This window comes from Rhinoderma darwinii, chromosome 5 (genome assembly GCF_050947455.1).
Source record: "Rhinoderma darwinii isolate aRhiDar2 chromosome 5, aRhiDar2.hap1, whole genome shotgun sequence".
Classification (NCBI taxonomy): domain Eukaryota; kingdom Metazoa; phylum Chordata; class Amphibia; order Anura; family Rhinodermatidae; genus Rhinoderma; species Rhinoderma darwinii.
The window spans coordinates 147778574-147800020 of record NC_134691.1 but is presented as its reverse complement, the minus strand read 5'-3'; the positions used below and the strand labels follow the sequence as shown (position 1 = coordinate 147800020).

Sequence of the window (21447 nt, the reverse complement as noted above, 5' to 3'; positions counted from 1 at the left end):
CACGCCACTTGCTGCTTAGAATTCCGAAGGCGCACTCCACATACCGTCTCGCACGGGTAAGGCGGTAGTTAAAAATGCGCCTCCGTTCATCTAAGCCACGCCTAGGGAATGGACGCATCAGGTGAGGGGACAGTCCGAAACCTTCATCACCCACAATGACAAAGGGTGCTGGTGGTCCTGTAGATCCTGGAAGGTGTCTAGGTTCCGGAAGGTCGAGCTGGTTAGATGCAAGCCGTTCACCCATTCTGGAAGCCCTGAAGATGCCAGCATCCGCAGAGCTTCCATAGGCCCCAATATCGACAATTATAAACCGATAGTCACTGTCAGCCAAGGCCAACAGCACCACCAAGAAAAACTGTTTATAATTGAAATACTGAGACCCTGAGTGAGCAGGCTTTTTTATGCGGATGTGCTTACCATCCAGCGCACCAACACAGTTGGGAAACTGTGCTGATTGTAAGAAGCCATCGGCAATCCGAATCCAGTCCTCAGGCTTGGGCTTTGGCATCACTGCTGCTCGAAGTTGCTGCCAGATGACTTCGCAGGTAAGCTTGACAATCTTAGAAATAGTGGAGCACCCCAGCAGAAAATGGAAATGTAGCGATGCAAAGGAGTTGCTGGTGGCAAGAAATCTGTAAAAAAAAAATATATATATATATAAAAATATGCACATACAGGAAAAATATCTGCAGCACGGTGACATGGCGGCAATATGAACAGGGGACAAGTATACTAATATTGTTTGCAAGGTACAGACATGTCGTAGAAGGGGATTTAGGTTTTCTTACCTCAGAGTGACGATCAGGCGTTCCTCTGGAGAAATGCAACGTCTCATGGTGGTGTCCTGGAAGATGAGTCCAGGACGAAGGTCCGCCAGCAGACAGTCAAAAGTTTGAACGGACATACGGCAGTAGCTAAGGAACTTGTCCGGGTGCTGCCGCAGGTCTGAGTACAGCATGTTAAAATGCCCCTTCCTAAGCCGTTGGGAGACAATGGGGTGAACCCAATATCTCCTCCTCCTCCTCGGTTCTTCGTCCAGCATTGGTGGTTGCTGTCCAAATCGCCTGGAGAGGAGCCAGTACAGGAGTACATCATCCACATCATCAGAAGACATCTTCGCAGTGAGGAACTGACAAAAACCACAGCTAAATCAGCAGCGCAATCTCACAGAACTCGCACAAAGCAAAGATCAGGAAAAATGCACAAGGAAATGGCTCCTGAGCGATCATGTGACCTTCTAAAGGGGTTGGAGCAAGCTTTTGACATCCTGTTTAAATTTGCCTTTTTTTTTTTTCATCCGCATTTTGCGGATTACATACGGATGAACTGCGGATGACATTTCACGGAACACGGTCCTGGAATTTGCGGACCAGAAAACACTACGGTCGTGTGCATGAGGCCTTATTCTTAACCAAGATACTCAAGTGTATCTCAGTTAGTTAGTAGCAGCAGCTGTGAGAGTGTGCAAAGTTCCATCAGGTTGTTACACAGGCAGAGATTAGGGACAGCTTGTAGACAATAATGACTTCAGCAACATGTTCAGTCATCATTAGAAGATCAAGCACGATATTACATGTAAGGAGCACAATAGCAACCACGGACACTGGACACAGTTAGGGCATGTTTAGACGTGGCGGAATTCTGCAGACACTGTCCGCATCAATGCCGCACATGATCCGCGTTGAAGATTCCGTTGCGGATTTTGCTAAAATGTTAAGTAAAATGCTGCGGTTTTGTCATTGCGGATTCAGGTGCAAATCACACCCTGCTCTCTTTCAAACATTCCATCCCAGTCTGGGTATAGACCTCGACACACATAGGTCCAGCCAGAATGATGAAATATCCTGTTTCTGAAAGCAATCCGCAACGCAACACACATAACATCTGCAGATTTTATTGAGTAATTTTGAAACTCCATTGAAGTCAATGGAGAAATTCCGCAACAATTACGCATCAAGTCCGCAACAGACAGTGCATGCTGCCGACAGAAAATTCCGCACTGCAGCCTATGGTCCGCAACGGAGTTTTCCGCAACGTCTGCACGAAGATAACTAAAAAGGTGTGGAAACCAATGGACAGACTGTCTGCTGCGGATTTCAACTTCGGACTGTAAGCAGCGGAATTCCACAGCAATTCCACCACGTCTGACCATGCCCTAAGTCTCCAACAGTACAGACCAGCCCTGTGGTGAGCAGCCACATTTATTTATTTCTGTTGTTTATACAAACATATTCCACAGCGCTTGTCATCACTCACATCAGTCCCTATTCCATGCATACAAACTGGGGACAATTTTTGTAGGAAGCCAATTAACCTATCAGTATACTTTTGGTGTGGGAGAAAACCAAAGTATTTGGAAACACACACACATGGAGAACATAACAAATTCAATGGAGATATTTCCCTTACATGCTCCACAGTGCAATCCATTAGATTCCGTACGATTATGAGTTCAGAAAATCAATTCAAGCAGTTTCAGGATTCTACTTCTTCAGAATAGTATAAGAAAGAGCAGGGACACTGTCAACTACTGCCTCCAGCCTGTTTCCTATACTTTGCCTCCCAGCTATTCAGCAGGTCACTGACATGTTTGCTCAGCAGATATCAACCATAGCTCCAGCATGCAAATAAAAAAAAGCAAGTGCATAAAACGTTCCTGGACCAATTTTCCTGCCCATTTTCATTCTGCTTTGAAATTGTTCACGGTCCCTTTTTGTATGCTACCTCTTCAGTGTATATTATCCTCATTGATTTCCTCTAATATCTATTCTGAGTCATCAACAATGTTTGGGCTAGATTATAACCCCATAGCGGCCACACTGAGCCTGTGGGCAACCAATTGGATAGCTGTTCCCTAGGCATTCAGACAGATGTTGCAATTATTCTCCCACTTCTGTCTGATCACAATTACAGTGCAGCAAGCGTTTGAAAAAATACAACTGTGCGAAAGGTGAAGATTGAATGTGTTTTGCTGCTCACCTTCCGCAGACCTGCAGACAAGTCATTTTCAATGCTAATGAAATCTGAGGGGGCAGACGGAGAATACACAAAATACTGAAAGAGGAAAAAAACCTCTACAACTCTCCTAAATTAGCAGGTAATGACAAACAGTATTGCTCAGAATTCAGAGGGGAGGTTTTACATCTTCATAAACTGGGGAAAAAAAAAGCAAAGCTGTCAGAATTTGACTCTCATAGTCTCTATCTGCAAATGAAGTGCTGTGAGTCGTCCTTGTAAGGATCCTCCTGCTTTATCCTACTTCTTACCAAAGGATTGGAAGGAGGTCAATCATATTGGTGAGTACCCTGCTTACATTCCAGGATGATCCCCGCACTTCGTTATTTCACAATGTCTCTGGATTTCTGCCATTTCAGTCTATTTTCATTCAAGCAAATATATCTGTGTTTTATTTTTATGTTTTCTTGGCAATCTATTGAGCGATTACTGAATAGACGACCTTCACACTAGGACAGGTTGTACATTGCAAAGCAATTATCCCATAAACCTTCATTTAATGTCAATTGAAATCACCTCTCATAAACTGCTGGTAACATTCATTTGTACAGTAGGCAATCTCGTCTTTTTCTGAAACACCCTCAACATCAGGGATTAATAATGTTTCAGCCGAAACGGCTGAAAATGATTAACCAAATTCCTTAATTTATTATGAAATGTTAATATCTATAAGGACTAGGAATAATGGTGTTTCGTGTTCACTATATGTGGAGATGAAGTATGAAAGGGAATTTTCTTGAGGAGTGACTTAAAAAGATAAAGAGGTGGATTTGCAAGTTTAGGGAAGATGTGTACATTGTTTCTTCTCTCCTGATTTCTATATAAGTTTAATCAAAGGGGGGGACAGTGATTTTTTTTCCACGTCAAGTGAAAGGCATTAAAGTGATGGTACTATAGCCCTCTGTTGCCATGGTTACGTCTACTAGCCGTTTTTATCCGTTGATCACAGGAAGTCCGCCTGATGCTTTGCATTATTCATTTTGTTTTTAGTCATAGAATAAAAAATTGTTCTTTACACTGGGCAATTTTTAATGATTTGAAGAAGCCTGAAGACTGGCACCACCACCTCCTAACATTTGCCAGTAAGTATTACTTGTTGTCAAGCTGTACTCTTTAAAGGGCTTTAGAAAATTTTCTAGGATTGAAAAGTTATTTCGATGCTTTTCTCTGACGCTCTCGTGTGGAATTTCTGCAACGTTCCTGGGCTATATCTGACTGATGTGTTATGTAAGAGATGCAGTGTATATAGCAGGTACATTGAAAATGCTAAGACTAATGATTGACTGTTACTTCTTAGTGATGATGAGCTTTGGATGGTTACATAGGCTATTATTATATCATTGCATATATTTGAATACCTGAATAGACAATGATGTTATGTTTGCTTATATCCCAAATAGTCCAGTATGTGCAATATACATATCATAAAATGACTTACATAATTAAATCCGATCTATGATATTGACTTTACTGGCACACTTGCGTTAATAGACTAATACGCAGAGAACTGTGCTGCATGGGGAGATCAATATTGCTACCAGCGGTGTGTTAGCTTGCACTGACATCTTTTTAGACCTTGTACGAGCACAGTGACTGCTGTGAACCGTTCACTAAAGCATTAATCCGCTCATGTTCAGCCAAGACCAAAAGACAATTATAAATTATTCATTTCTTTTATGTTTAATGACTCTACAGTCATATGTTTCCTGTTGTAAAACGTACTCCCTGCACTTACAGTAAGACAAGAAAAAGAATGTTATATAGGTTGTTTGTATAGTGACAGGTGTAGTGAATGGACAGTGTAAATGAATGAGAAACACATATTTTTATACATTTATCAGGAGTAGATTAAGATTCGCAAGGCAAATTGTGAGAAAGTTGAAGTGGTCGAACACTTGAATTCAATGTTTATTAAGAAGATGGAGCAGCTTTCAAGTTTCATACAAGTGAATGAGGTTGTTTGCATTTCTGCAAACCCCAGTCACAGAAATAAGTTGCAGATCCAAACTGAATTATGATCAAATCAGATCAACTTTGATTTGATCATAATTCAGTTTGGATCAGCGTTCAGGCGATCGCAGGAGCCACTGGAGATCGAGCCGTCAGACAGCCCAACTGACGCAGTGAACAGCATTCTGCGGTCTGATATGTATGGGAATACATGCAGGTTGCAGAACAAAAACGGTTCAGAATTTTTAATAAAAACCTATTACAAAAAATATTTCTAGCCCAAAATATATGCAATACAATAAAAACATGTTTGCTCAAAGGAATACAAAGATTTTAAGGAATATTTACACTGAAAGATAATGTTGATGTCAGTGAAATATTCATAACCCCACAAGCCCACCATTCAAACTTGAACTGTGGAAGGTCTGCTTTTCCTCCAGAAATAGAGCCACGTTTGTCCATGAGCTGCAGCCTCATTCTAGACCAGGGGTCTCAAACTCAGCCGGGTAAGTGGGCCGCATATAGAAAAAATGTGAAGTGGTCGGGCCGCATTACTTTCAAATTTGATACAATACAAAATTATTGTTAATCAATTAGTTATTTGAACTACTATAACACTATATTACTATAATAATACCGCTAGGTTTAAAATTTGAGAGATTTCTCCACGTGCTTATTTCAACAATCCAGCTTTCCAGTTTAAGTGTCGCTAAATGCAGTCCGGCGGCTCAGTTAGCACACATGTCAAGATTGGGCAGCCCCTTTTTAGATAGTGCCACAGTGCCCTCGGTGGATGCTGCCTCAGAGCCCTCTGTAGATGCTGCCGCAGAGCCCTCTGTAGATGCTGCCACAGCAGTGCCCTGTGTAGATGCTGCCACAGCAGTGCCCCCTGTAGATGCTGCCACAGCAGTGCCCCCTGTAGATGCTGCCACAGCAGTGCCCCCTGTAGATGCTGCCACAGCAGTGCCCTTCGCAGATGCTACCACAGTGATGTCAGGGGCTTGCCCAGAGCTGGAGTCCCGGAGCAGAGCCGCTTCTGGCACTCTGCCTGGGATTCCAGCTCTGCTCCTGAGATCACAGTCCATATATGGACAGAGATGTCAGGGGCAATCCCAGAGATGGAGTCCCGGAGCAGAGCCTGTACTAGCGCTCTGCCCGGGACTCCGCTCTGGGGAAGACCCTGACACACTGTCCATATATGGGTAGCGATGTCAGGGAATTCCACAGAGTCCCGGAGCAGAGCCGGTACTAGCACTCTGCCCGGGACTCCGCTCTGGGGAAGACCCTGACACAATGTCCATATATGGGCAGCGATGTCAGGGAATTCCACAGAGTCCCGAAGCAGAGCCGATACTAGCACTCTGCCCGGGACTCCGCTCTGGGGAAGACCCTTACACACTGTCCATATATGGGCAGCGATGTCAGGGAATTCCACAGCGTCCCGGAGCAGAGCCGATACTAGCGCTCTGCCCGGGAGTCCGCTCTAGGGAAGACCCTGACACACTGTCCATACACACTCTGGGGAAGACCCTGACACACTGTCCATATATGGGCAGCGATGTCAGGGAATTCTGCAGCGTCCCGGAGCAGAGCCGATACTAGCGCTCTGCCCGGGACTCCACTCTGGGGAAGACCCTGACACATTGTCCATATATGGGCAGCGATGTCAGGGAATTCCACAGCGTCCCAGGGCAGAGCCTGTACTAGCGCTCTGCCCGGGACTCCACTCTGGGGAAGACCCTAACACACTGTCCATATATGGGCAGTGATGTCAGGGAATTTCGCAGCGTCCCGGAGCAGAGCCGATACTAGCGCTCTGCCCGGGACTCCGCTCTGGGGAAGACCCTGACACACTGTCCATATGTTGACAGCGATGTCAGGGAATTCCACAGAGTCCCGGAGCAGAGCCTGTACTAGCGCTCTGCCCGGGACTCCGGCTCTGGGGAAGCCCCAGACATCGCTGTTCATATGTGAGTCTCGGAGCAGAGCCGATACTAGCAGCTCTGTGTCCCGCTGGCCGCAGATGACAGCCCCAGGGGCCGCATGCGGGCCGCGTGCTTGAGACCCCTGTTTTAGACCAATTTTTTTTAAAGAGGACCAGTCAGTTCCTGACATGTCTGTTTTATTAAATACTAGTATTCCCTAACAAATAACAATTCTGATGTATCTTTTCAAGAACCCTGCATATTGCTATTCTTCTGTTATTCCTCCTGGAAATGTGTGAACAAATTGACAACTGGACTTTAGCATGTCAATGGGGCATGTCCCTACACACACGGACACTGTGCTGGCAGTGTCAACATGTAGGCATAAAATTCCTTACAGCAGCACCATTGCTCGTATGTAGTGAGAGTGGGTAAACATCTCAACAGTCTCTACAGTCATGGGTCAGAGCAAAATTCAACAAACCAGAAGATGGTATGAAGGCGCTCAATAGTAGTGATTCGATAACCAAGTGTCACCGCAGTATTGTTTGAGATGGATTATGTCCTTTATCAGTGACTATTGTGACACTGGAGCCAAATTAAACTTTACATGTTATTGCATCACAACAATTGAGTGTCTTTTAATGTAAAAATAGTGACAAGAGGAATAGTAACAGTGACTAAGATAATTGTAATAGTGACAAGGGGTACAGTCATACCAAGTTAGCAAATTATTCAAACATTAAGCGGAGGAATAACAGAGGATTATTAATAACAAAACTCAGACAATAAAAATATAGTTCTTATTAAAACGGTCAAAGTTGAAGCGGTAGTTGCATTAGTGGGAGCTCCCTTTACTATACTTTAGGGATCTATGGGGCATGGTTGTGGGCAGGATCTATTAAATGGGTTCAGTACAGGATTGAGTGAGATTAGTTATAAAACAGGAACACTAAGGCAAAATTAATCACAAAGCTTTCCGAGATCTCCCTAGAAAGACAAGAATCATGGATAATACATGTGTGAAAAAAAGCAGGACAGTGCCATTCTAGTCTATTGGCTGTGTCTGGTATTGCAGGACGTCTCCATTCAAGTAAAAACATCACGAAATATCATGAACCACCTTAAGAACAATTTAATTAAATGTATTTGTCTTTATTTTTTTATAGGTTTTCATCATCATTTAACTGCTTTTAAATTTCTAATGATGTCAAACTATTTGGATGTGGATTCTATACCAAGGCTTTTATTTAGCCAAGGAGCTCAAGGTAAAGCTTATTTATAATAACACCTCCTTCTTTATTTGGTTTTGTTCTCAAAAATGCTATTGTCTCTATCACTTGCTCTCTATAATATCCTATAGTTCAATGTTCCTCATGTAGGTGGAACACAGACAATTGCTTGTAGATCTCTTATTGGAAAATATGTATGCTCATTGCCTACTATAGCAGTACTGCAATCTTCAGAGTTATTTTGTGTAATTATCGGATTGTCCAGGAAAGTAATTACACCAACAGATTCACAGCCTTTGCCAGGAAACACAATGCTGTTTTTGTACACAGAGAAAATATGTGGGTGTCAGAAAACTGGTGGAGAATCATTTTTATTCAGGCATTGCATGTGTCACTCGGATGATGGCAGAACAAGGGGAAAAAGCAACTACGCTGTCATATACATTAACAGAATAAACTGAAAAATGCTTTAGATCATGTGCCAATGCTAAGCTCTCTTATTTCATCAACTTCATAATACAGATAGATAGTAATCAAAAATAGGCAGCACTCCAATGGTGGATGAAAAAAAGAGCTACTTTATTAGCCCTGGTGCAACGTTTCGACTCCACACTCTAGAGCCTTTCAGGGCCTTTCTCAAGCCTTGAGAAAGACTCTAGTGTCTGGAGCCGAAACGTCGCACCAGGGCTAATAAAGTAGCTCTTTTTTCCATCCACCATTGGAGTGCTGCCTATATTTGATTACTTTGTATCCGGGAGGGACCAAGGTCGGGTGCCGCTGGACTGTGGAATAGATAGATTAGGATAGATAGATGATAGATAGATAGATAGATAGATAGATAGATAGATAGATAGATAGATAGATAGATAGATAGATAGATAGATAGATAGATAGATAGATAGATAGATAGATAGATAGATAGATAGATAGATAGATAGATGTCAGTTTTTGCTGATGTAGGATACTTAAAACTTAAAATATTACAAACAGACCTATATAAGCTGGCAGCATGGCAAATGTATTTTAATGTTGATAAATGTAAGTAATGCACCTAGGTTGCAGTAATAGTATTAATTCATATACATTACATTAAATAAAACTGGGAATAACAGAACAAGAGGAGTACCTGAGTATTCTGGTTACAAGTAAAAAGACATTAAGGCCTCATGTACACGACCGTAGCCATGTGCACGGCTGTGATTTTCGGCGGGCTGTGCACATGGCCGCGGCCATTATTTTCAATGAGCACGGACCGTAGAACACGGCCATAATAAGGCTTGCCCGTTCTTTCTGCGGTGCAGGCTCCTGGGCCAAGCACGGACCGTGAAAACCACGGTCGTGTGCATGGCCCCATAGGAATGAATGGGGCCGCAACTCTCCCGTGGATTTTCAGGGGGAATTGCGGCCACAAAAGCACGTTCGTGTGCATGAGGCCTAAAACCCGTGATTGAAATGTAATAGTACCCATCTATAAATACCTTGTGAGGCCACAACTTGAATATGGAATTCAGTTTTGGGCTCCACATTGTAAAAAGGATATAGGAGAGCTGGAGAGGTTTCAAAGGCGGCCAACTAGATTATGAAATGGGATTAGTGGTCTCTCTTACAATGAGAACTTTTACAAATTTGACTGGTTCAGTTTGTAAAAAAGACACCTTAGAGGTGATCTTATTAACATGTATATGTGTGGTCAATACAGAGAACTAGCACATGATTTATTCTTTCCAAGGACTTTACAAAGGACCAGGGGGCATTCATTGTGTGCGGAGGAAAGTTTTTTTTAGACCTCAATATCAACGGGTTCACACGACCTATTTTCAGACGTAAACGTGGCGTATTATGCCTCGTTTTAAGTCTGAAAATATGGCTCCAATACGTCGGCAAACATCTGCCTATTCATTTGAATGGGTTTGCCGACGTACTGTGCAGACGACCTGTCATTTACGCGTCGTCGTTTGACAGCTGTCAAACAACGACGCGTAAAATGACTGCCTTGTCAAAGAAGTGCAGGACACTTCTTTGAAACGTAATTTGAGCCGTTTTTCATTGAAGTCAACAGCTCAAGATTACGGGCGTCAAAGACGCCTCGCAAAATGCGCGGAGGAGCATTTACGTCTGAAACGACGCAGCTGTTTTCTCCTGAAAACAGTCTGTCTTTTCAGACGTAAAAGCCACTTATCGTGTGCACATACCCTGCGAGTAGTATGGAATGCTCTATCCCAAGAGGTAGTGATGGCAGATACTATGTCAGCATTTAAAAATGAGCTAGATGTTTATTTAACGACAAATGCTATTGAGCGTTATAACTAATCTAGCAATGAATGACGTGTAATTGATCTGAAAAGGGTTGGACTTGATGGACCTGTGTATTTTTTTCAACCTATGTAACTATATAAGATAAATAGATCTTACAAATACACCAATCACACAGACAGGCCATCAATGTTAAAACCGCTTTAATACATTTCTATTCATTAATACAAAGAAAGATGATCAAATTTGTGTTTTCTCCTGTAGTAATAGTCAATAGAGAAGAGAAGAAAGCTGGACTCCTAGCATCATAATAATCATCCATGCTGCTGTGAGTCACTGCCTCCCCATGGGAATACTGTCCCATAGTGTAATCATGTTGTTTTCAGTACGGGAGCCCGGCTTTCTGAACTAAGTTGAATCCAGGAAAAGTGGGTGACATATGGTCTGTATCTCACGCACTGAACACAGGCATGTGAATTAGCCACATTATTTCCCTCACACATTAATCCAATGGTGCCCATTATAATCATTATAGTAAGTGATCCCAACAAGTACCTCGCTCACAGTTGTAATGGGCAACATTGGGTTAATGTGAGGTACATAATGGCGTTAATTACCATTAATGTGAGGCACATGGAGGTTCAAAACTGATAACACCATGTGCCTCACATCAGAAAATGGAAGGACTTTATATTTTTTAGTTTTTTTTCATTGTTGGCAAAGTATCATTTTGGTATAGAATATCGAAATACTACTCTCAGTATCGGTATCGAAATCCAAATTCTGATATCGTCACAACCCTAGTTCGGATATTCCAGTCAATTGTTCAGATTATGTCCCCCTGTGTTCGGATTTTCCAGTCAGGTGTGCCGATTATGTCCCCCTGCGTTTGGATATTCCAGTCAATTTTGCAGATTATGTCCCCCTGCGTTCAGATATTCCAGTCAATCGTGCAGATTATGTCCTCCTGTGTTCAAATATTCCAGTCAATTGTAAAGATTATGTCCCCCTGCGTTCAGACATTCCAGTCAGTTGTGCAGATTATGTCCCCCTGCGTTCAGATATTCCAGTCAATTGTGAAGATTATATCCCCCTGCGTTCAGACATTCCAGTCAATTGTGCAGATTATCTCCCCCTGCGTTCAGACATTCCAGTCAGTTGTGCAGATTATCTCCCCCTGCGTTCAGACATTCCAGTCAGTTGTGCAGATTATCTCCCCCTGCGTTCAGACATTCCAGTCAGTTGTGCAGATTATCTCCCCCTGCGTTCAGATATTCCAGTCAGTTGTGAAGATTATCTCCCCCTGCGTTCAGACATTCCAGTCAGTTGTGCAGATTATCTCCCCCTGCGTTCAGATATTCCAGTCAGTTGTGAAGATTATCTACCCCTGCGTTTGGATATTCCAGTCAGTTGTGCAGATTGTCCGCCTGCGTTCAGATATTCCAGTCAGTCGTGAAGATTATCTCCCCCTGTGTTCGGATATTCTAGTCAATTGTGCAGATTATGTCCCCCTGCGTTCAGATATTCCAGTCAGTCGTGAAGATTGTCTCCCTCTGTGTTCGGATATTCCAGTCAGTCGTGAAGATTATCTCCCGCTGTGTTCGGATATTCCAGTCAGTTGTGCAGATTGTCTCCCCCTGCGTTTGGATATTCCAGTCAGTTGTGCAGATTATGTCCCCCTGCGTTCAGACATTCCAGTCAGTTGTGAAGATTATGTCCCCCTGCGTTCAGATATTCCAGTCAGTCATGAAGATTATATCCTCCTGCGTTTGGATATTCCAGTCAGTTGTGCAGTTTGTCCGCCTGCATTCGGAATTCCAGTCAGTTGAGCTTATTTTTCAGAGGTTTCCAAACACCTGAGGTAAGTAATGTGTAGCCACTTATTCAGAGAGCTGAGCGACTTTTCAAAGAAAGAGCCCTTTCTGATGGATAACCGTGATGACGCACTGTTCTTGTAAATATACATCCAAGAATATCCGTCAGAACATTGGCGACGAGCGATCCAACGCAGAGGTTGATGGCAGTTTTCACAGTCCATATTGTTTACAAGTAAATAGTTCTGTTTCATGAATTCGATGACATCGGTTTTATTCGTAACAGATATAATAGGCTGGAGTGTCTTCTCAAAGAAGTGTCGATCCATTTTAATGAAGGGCAATAAAAAATTGCAATTAATGGGGGAGATTTATCAAGCTGTCAGAGTAAGAATGTCCTATGTTGTCCATAGCAACCAATTAGAGCTCAGCTTTCATTTTACTTGAGCTCACTAATATATGAAAGCTGTGGGGGTTGCTATCAGACAGCTTGATAATGTCAAGGAAGCAGGGGGACTTAATCTTCACTTGATCCAATAAATTAAGTTTAACAAAATGTTGTGACGTAATTAATATATGAGGTATTTAAGTGTGAAAAACACCAAAATTTAGCGAAAAATTGCAAAAATTAGCATTTTTCTAAATTTAAATGTATCTGCTTGTAAGACAGGCAGTTATACCACACAAAGTAGTCGCTAATTAACATCCCCCATATGTCTACTTTAGATTGACATCGTTTTTTGAACATCCTTTTATTTTTCTAGGACGTTACAAGGCTTAGAACTTTAGCAGCAATTTCTCACATTTTTACAGGGCCAGTTCAGTTGTGAAGTGGGTTTTAGGGCCTTATATATTAGAAACCTCCAAAAAGTCACCCCATTTTAAAAACTCCAACCCTCAAAGTATTCAAAACAGCATTTACAAAGTTTCTTAACCCTTTAGACGTTTCACAGGAATTAAACCAAAGTAGAGGTGAAATTTACAAATTTAATTTTTTGTTGTCGCAGAAATTAATTTTTAATCCATTTTTTTTGTAACACAAAGTTTTACCAGAGAAACGCAACTCAATATTTATTGCCCAGGTTCTGCAGTTTTAGGAAATATCGCACATGTGGCTCTAGTTTTCTTATGGACTGAAGCACCGGCTTCAGAAGTAAAGGAGCACCTAGAGGATTTTGGGGTCTCCTTTTTATTAGAATATATTTTAGGCTCCATGTCAGCTTTGAAGAGCTCTTGTGATACCAAAACAGTGGAAACCCCCCAAAAGTGACCCCATTTGGGAAACTACACCCCTCGAGGAATTTATTTAGGGGTATAGTAAGCATTTTGACCAGACAGTTTTTTTTCAGAAATTTTTTGGAAGTAGGCCATGAAAATGAAAATCTACATTCTTTCAAATAAAATGTATGTTTAGCTAAAAAAAAATAATTTCCAAAAGGACTAAAGGAGAAAAAGCACCACAACATTTGTAGAGCAATTTCTCCCGAGTAAAACAGTACCCCACATGTGGTCATAAACGGCTGTTTGGACACACAGCATGGCTTGGATGGGAAAAAGCGGTGTTTGGCTTTTGGAGCTCAAATTTAGCAGGAATGGTTTTCGGAGGCCATGTCATATTTGCAAAGCCCCTGAGGGACTAAAACAGTGGAAACCTCCCACAAGTGGCCCCATTTTGGAAACTGCACCCCTTGAGGAAATTATCTAGGGGTATAGTGAGCATTTTGACACCGCAGGTTTTTTTCAGGAATTATTGGAAGTAGGCCGTGAAAATGAAAATCTACATTCTTCCAAAGAAAATTTAGGTTTAGCTAATTTTTTCTCATTTCCACAAGGACTAAAGGAGAAAAAGCACCACAAAATTTGTAAAGCAATTTCTCCCAAATAAAACAGTACCCCATATGTGGTAATAAGTGGCTGTTTGGACACACGGCAGGGCTTAGAAGGGAAAGAGCGCCATTTGGCTTTTGGAGCTCAAATTTAGCAGGAATGGTTTGCGGAGGCCAGGTCGCTTTTGCAGAGCCCCTGAGGGGACAAAACAATGAAAACGGTAAAAAAGTGACCCCATTTTGGAAACTACACCCCTTGAAAAATTCATCTATGGGTGTAGTGATCATTTTGACCCCACAGGTGTTTCATGTATTAGAATTGGGTAGTGAAAATAAAAACAATCCTTTTTCTTCAATAAGATGTAGCTTTAGGTCCAAATTTTTCATTTTCTCAACAAATAAAGGAAAAAAATAACCCCAACATTTGTAAAGCAACTTCTCCCGAGTATGGCAATACCCCATATGTGGTCATAAACTGCACTTTGGGCACATGGCAGGGCTCAGAAGGGAAGGAGTGGCATTTGGCTTTTGGAGCATAGATTTTGCTGGATTGGTTTCTTGACACCATGTCGCATTTGCAAAGCCCCTAAGGTACCAGTACAGTATAAACTACCCAAAAGTGACTCCATTTGTGATACTACATCCCTTAAGGAATTAATCTAGGGGTGTAGTGAGCATTTTGACCCCACAGCTGTTTCATAGATTTTATTTTATTTGGGCAGTGAAAATAAAAATGACATTTTTTTTCCAATAAGATGTAGCTTTAGCCAAAATGTTTCATTTTCTCAAAAAATAAAGCAGAAAAAGAACCCCAACATTTGTTAAGCAATACCCCATATGTGGTTATAAACTCGTTTTTGGGCACACGGCAGAGCTCAGAAGGGAAGGAGCACAATTTAGCTTTCGGAGTGCAGATTTTGCTGGATTGATTTCTGGTCGCATTTGCAAAACCCCTGTGAGACCAAAACATTGGAAACCCCCCAAAAGCGACCCCCATTTTGAAAACTACACCCCTCAAGGTTTTCACCTAGGGGTGTAATGAGCATGTTAACCCTGCAGATGTTTTGCATAAATTAGTGTGCACTCGATATTGCAGAGTAAAAATGTGATTTTTCCATAGATATGCTAATATGTGGTGCCCAGCTTGTGCCACCATAACAAAACAGCTCTCTAATTATTATGCTGTGTTTCCCGGTTTTAGAATCACTCTACATGGGGCCCTAATCTTTTGCCTGGACATTTGATATGGCTCAGGATTGAGAGAGTACCATGCGAAATTGAGGTCTAATTTGGCAATTTACACAGAATTGGTTCACAATTGCAGAGGCTCAGATGGGAAATAATAAAAGAAACCCCCCAGAAGTGACCCCATTTTAGAAACTACACCCCTCAAGGCATTTATTAAGGGGTGTAGTGAGCATTTTCACCCCACAGGTCTTTTCCATAAATAAATGCGCTGCGTATGGTGCAAAGTAAAAATTTAAATTTTTCCCCAGAATTGCCAATTCAGTGGCAATTATGTCGTGCCCAGCTTATGCCACTTTAGACACACACCCCAAAAATTGTTAAAAGGGTTCTCTCGGGTATGGCAGTGCCATATATGTGGAAGTAAACTGCTGTTTGTGCACACTGTAGGGCTCAGAAGGGAGGGAGCACCATTTGGCTTTTGAAGCGTAAATTTTGCTTGGTAGTAGGTTTGTTTGAGTATTACTGGTGTTTCCGTTTATAATGTGGGGGCACATGTAAGCTGGGCAGAGCATATCAGGGGCATAGTCAGGTGGTATAATAATGGGGTAAACAATAAAATAATCCATAGATGTGCGTTACGCTGTGAAGCAACTGATAAATGGTGTCTTTACTTATCCCCCTTTTGGTCTACACTCGGCACCTTTGCAGTTTGGGGAATTTTGCTGGGAAATGTTGTCCTGGTATAATACGGGCGCCCTCGCTTCTAGCAGATATGTTTGGGCCCCCCTTCCTGGTTCCCTAATTTTAGGGCCTTGATAAATCGCCTCTTGAAACAGACTGTTCCCCTCTGATCTGCACAACTGCATGTTTTTATTTCCTGACTTATTGGAGCCTTAACTAATTTTATTTTTACATAGACGTAGTGGTATGAGGGCTGGTTTGTTGCGGGACGAGCTGTAGTTATTATTGGTACCATTTTGGGGTACATGCGACTTTTTGATCACTTTTTATCCTATTTTTTGAGAGGCAAGGCGACCAAAAAACAGCAATTCTGCCCTAGTTTTTTTTAGGGTTTTTTTATACAGCGTTCACCATGCGTTATAAATTACATGTTAACTTTATTCTGCGGGTCAATAAGATTCCGCCGATACCTAATTTATAGCACTTTTTTATGTTTTACAACTTTTTGCACGATAAAATTACTTTTGTAAAAATAATGTATTTTTTCTGTCGCAATTTGTGAGAACCATAACTTTTACATTTTTTCGTTGACGGAGCTGTATGAGGGCAAAGTGACCAAAAAACAGAAATTCTGGCATTATTTTTTAAGTTTTTTTTTTACACCGTTCACCGCATGGAATAAATAACATAATATTTTTATAGTTTAGGCCGTTATGGTCGTGGCGATACCAAATATGTATGGTTTATTTATTTTTTTCAATAATAAAGGACTTGATAAGGGAAAAAGGGCGATTGTGTTTTATTTTATTACTTAAAACTTTTCTTATATTTTTTACAACTTTTTTTTACATTTTTTTTCACGTTTTTTTACACTTTACTTTAGTCCCACTAGGTGACATGAAGGTCCAACTGTCTGATTTTTTTTCTAATACATTGCACTATCTATGTAGTGCAATGTATTAGATCTGTCAGTCATTCACTGACAGCAAGTCGATTAGGCTTCGCCTCCGAGCGGGAACTAATCGGCTTCCGTAATGGCAGACAGGAGGCCATTGTTAAGTCTCCTGATGTCATAATAGCAGTCGGCAATCGTGCGATTGCAGGGCACAGCTGCCGATCTGCTAGCAACCACAAACGGATCCAATCGCTGCATCTGAGGGGTTAATGGCAGGGATCGGAGCTAGCTCCGGTTCCTGCCATTACAGGTGGATGTCAGCTGTAACATACAGCTGATATCCACCGCTGATGACGCCGGATCATCTCCTGAGCCGGCGCCATCTTGTCGGCCGCTACGGAAGCCTTTCAGGCCCCGCCTCTAGGCGGGGGCTGGAAGTTTTCCATACTAGGCAAACCGGGAGGCCAGTAATAGGCCTCCGGTTGCCATTGCAGCCATCGACACCCCGGCGATTTCATTGCTGGGGTGTCGATGAGCTGCAAAAACCGTAAATGTAGCCATCGCTTTTGACGGCTGCATTTAAGGGGTTAATGGCGGGGATCGAAGTTAACTTCGGTCCCCGTCGTTACAGCAGGATGTCAGCTGTCAGATACAGCTGACATCCGGGGATGATGGCACCGACTTAGATTCTGAGCCGGTGCCAAACATTTGGCGTAAGTATACAACATTTTGCGGGAAGCAATGGCTTTCCATGTCGTATACTTACGACAAATGTCGGGAAGGGGTTAAAAGGCCCATATTGTTTCCTTTTTTTAAAAAAAAAAACTAAAAACATAGCTCCAAAATTCAAAATTCGGTTCTGATTTATTTTATAATATATCTTCATTAAAGTCAGAGCTCTATGTTTCTTTTACAGAGCTCCACATCCCTGCTTCCTTTCATACAGCCATAGTTACAATAAGCAACTGTCTGACATCTACTTCCTGTCAGCCATCTTAGGTCTCATGGAGCTAATTGTTAGCCCAGATATTCCTGCCTTTTGCATTCTCTGGTTTCCCTGGCACTTAAAATTATATGCAGATGGTTTACATTCAGGAAGTTCTATTACTTACTAATGTACTGTCTGTTGCTGAGATGCTTCTGTAAACCAATCTGACATGCAGTCATATGATCATGCTCCAGGACAGGGCCAGCTCCAGGTTTATGTGAGCACTTGGGCGACACAGACTTAGTAGGCCCCTTTGCGGGGGAACTCACGGCAGCAGTAAAATAGCAGAAAACTTCACTTTTTGCCCCCGTATAGATGTTAGGCCCCCCAGTTTGTAACCCCCATAAATTTAGTGCCCTCTGAAGATAGTGCCACACAGCCCTCTCCTCCCAGGTAGTGCCACACAGCCCCCTCCTGCAAGGTAGTGCCACATAGCCCTCTCCTCCTAGGTAGTGCCACACAGCCCCCCTCCCTGGTAGTGCCACACAGCCCCCCTGCCTGGCAGTGTCACAAAGCCCCCCTTCCTGTAAGTAGCGCCTTTGGGGTTCCAACTAGGAGTGGAATCCCCAGCCAGAGCATTGCCGATGCTCTGGCTGGGGATTCCGCTTTAGGAGAAGCCCCTAGCGTCACTGTCCATATATGGACAGTGTTGTCAGGGACAACCCCTGAGTCATAGTCCTGGGCAGAGCACTACTAGCACTCTGCCTGGGACTCCTGCTCTGCTCCTGACATCATATATGGCTAGTGATGTCAGGGGCAACCCCAGAGTCAAAGTCCTGTGCAGAGCGCTACTAGCACTCTGCCTGGGACACTGCTCTGCTCCTGACATCACTGTCCATAGATTGACAGTGATGTCAGGGGCTTCCCCAGAGACAGAGTTCCGGAGCAGAGCCGCAAGCGCTCTGTCTGGGACTCCGTCTCTCCTCCTGACATCACTGGACAGTGATACCGTGACGACGGTAGCGTCTGCACCCGGCAGACGAGTGGGCCCACCAAAGGGTAGTGGGCCCCGGCACTTGCCCTGGTTCGCCGGGTGCTGACGCAGGCCCTGCTCCAGGATTTTATCTCCTGCTTGTGTAAGGTTCTTTATTCTGACCATGTGGTTATCTCTCCTATCCCACTCCCCTCTATGAAGAGTGTCACACATCATATGACTCTTATTTCCACTGCTTTCTGCTCTCCTCCCTCCCTCCCTGCCCTTTTTCACAGGCTTGGCAGCAGATTGTGCAGTGTCAGTAGCAAAGCCTGTGTTGTTTGTGAACACAGTTAGTAATTACAGAACTACCTTACATCTTGTAATAAATAGAGGGGTATGCAGGCATGTGTAAATAGAAGCAATATATATGCGAGGAGAGAGGAATCATGGGAACTGTAGTCTTTTACATGATAATCCCACCCATAGCAGGATTTACCATCATCAAAACAGCATTACTGCCCAGAGCTGGGTAACATAATGAAAATGAAAAATATTTACTACTGAGCTATGGTGGAATGATCTACTGACCATTCAGACACATACAGATACTTTTCTGTATTTTTTATAATCTCAGATAATCCCTTTAATAACAGGAAGCAGACCCTCCTATCCCCTTTTTCTATGAAGCAACATGTTTGATTGCATATTTATGGTCTTTCCTCAGAGAAATGTGCAAGAGATGGGGAATGCAGTGAATTTTAATTTCAGCAGTATACCCTAAAATCCTCAGTGTTTTTCTTTCTGCAGTATATAAATAGGTTTAGAAAATCTCATTCACTTGTGTATGTTGTATTTTTGTGTGGATTATCGATGGAGAATGTGTGCTAAAAATCTTCACCAAACCTGTAGCATCTAAACCTAGCCTTAATGGAGCCGGAGATCGAATGATCGCCACGGGTCTGGCTTTTATCAACCCCCGGCGATCAGCTGTCATCACTAAGGGAAGATCCAGCATGGACAGGCAGCTTCTGCCAGAGCAGCACCTTTCTGGCTCACAGAGGGTTTTTTCTATGAAGTCCATATGTTTAAAAAGGAATATGGAAAAAGGGTTGTGATCATGAGACAACTCCTTTATAGGTACAAAAAATCTATGTATTTATATAGTCCAATGTTAAAATAACATCTTTATTTTCTCTTTTTAAGACATAATCTATGTTTACAGTTCCAGTATCTATCTATCTATATCTATCTGTAATGATGGGGTGGGGAGACAGACTGGTGAGCCCTAATCTACCCGCCACTCAGTCCCTGCCTACTTGCAACGGCCCGTCCTAGGCGACGGCGTACAACTGGGCGACGGTCCCTACTCTCACTATGTGCACGACAGACAGACAGACAGACAAGAGTACAAAGAAGCAAGGGAAAAGGGGCAGATGCCCACGGCAACACCGTGAGCTATAAGAGTAGTGAACGAGCCGAGTCAAACCAGGAGTGTACGAGGTACCAAACGCAGAGCAAGGGAGTAGTCAGTCAAGCCAGGGTCAATATGAAGCAGAGGACAAATAGTTCAAGCAGCAGCAGCAGAGCCAGGAAACAAGCAGAATCACAGGCAAAGGAGAAGCAGGAAATGAAGGTATAAATAGACAGAGGGCGGGAGCTAGCTCCGTCTGGCCAGGCTGTGATAGGCTCTCCAACTCCTCAGCCTCCCAGCCTGAGTGGTAAAAGAAGGAGTCACTCTATCAGACTTAGGAGCAGGTGCAGACTGACTAACCACGGGCGTCGACACAGAAGCTGTGTCTGGCAGATCCTTTACACTATCTATCTATCTCTAGTCATCTGTCCTGGCAATTCATCCTTATATGATGAGCTACAACATACAATACTTTTATATGATGGTGGGGGTGTGAGAAGCAATTATTATTATTATTTTTCATAATGGGCCTTAGTCAGACTGCTCTTTAACTGTATTCCTATATTTATAGAGAAATTAAATGATACATATCTGCGAAAACTGTTAGACATTGCTGGAATGAGTCATCAATCTGACAGTTGTCATGGCAACTACAACTTTTTCAAAGGTCAGTTCAGCATCTACAATAAATATTCATTAAATTTTTAGGTACACGACAAAGATAAGTCACTCAGTTTTTCCTAGTTATATGTTGTCAGGTGTCATGTTAGCTTTCCATCATAGCTAGTTTTAAGCAAAGGGGGACCGAGGTGCTCACAGTTTCTGAAAACTTATTTCAGATTCTGACCTAAAGGTAAACATTGCTTCTAAATACATCTAACAGAAATTGGGATTGGTACACAAATCCAATCAGATGGCATAAAACTCAGTGGAGGGAACTTTTAATGACTGACGTTTTATAAGCCAGTCTTAATATAAATAAAGTTGGAGTAAAATGCAGCTAATTTAATCAATTTAATAAGTTAGACACATTTCTGGCTGTCCGTGTGCCGGACGCAGCGTAAAAGTAAAAAAAAGGTTGAACATTTTTCCCCAAAACAGGTATGTATCCAAAAAGTTTTCGCCAGAATACTGAGTTCGGTGTTTAATAAATTCTCCCTAGTTATTTTCAGGGAACCCATACACCTAGTGGTAGTGTCTGAAAATAGAGACCAGAAGCAGCACTCAAATAGCAAAAAATGAGAATTTATTTACCCAACAAAGCAACGTTTCACTTCCTCCATGGAAGCATTTTCAAGCTTGAAAATGCTTCCATGGAGGAAGTGAAACGTTGCTTTGTTGGGTAAATAAATT

The 21447-nt window shown here is 42.5% G+C and overlaps 1 protein-coding gene across 3 annotated transcripts in view; it reads left to right on the top strand.

Moving 5' to 3' along the window:
- The first annotated feature begins 3202 nt into the window (after positions 1–3202).
- Positions 3203–21447, top strand: part of PHACTR1 (phosphatase and actin regulator 1) — a 376244-nt gene continuing 357999 nt past the window's right edge. For 2 of the 3 annotated variants that reach the window (XM_075826626.1, XM_075826623.1), the window contains exons 1-2: positions 3203–3296; positions 8060–8158. In XM_075826626.1, coding sequence (XP_075682741.1) covers positions 8095–8158 — 64 coding nt within the window. In that variant the 5' untranslated portion in view covers positions 3203–3296; positions 8060–8094. Of the gene's footprint in view, positions 3297–4025; positions 4098–8059; positions 8159–21447 lie in introns of those variants that run through there. The other variant, XM_075826629.1, reaches the window with a different exon arrangement.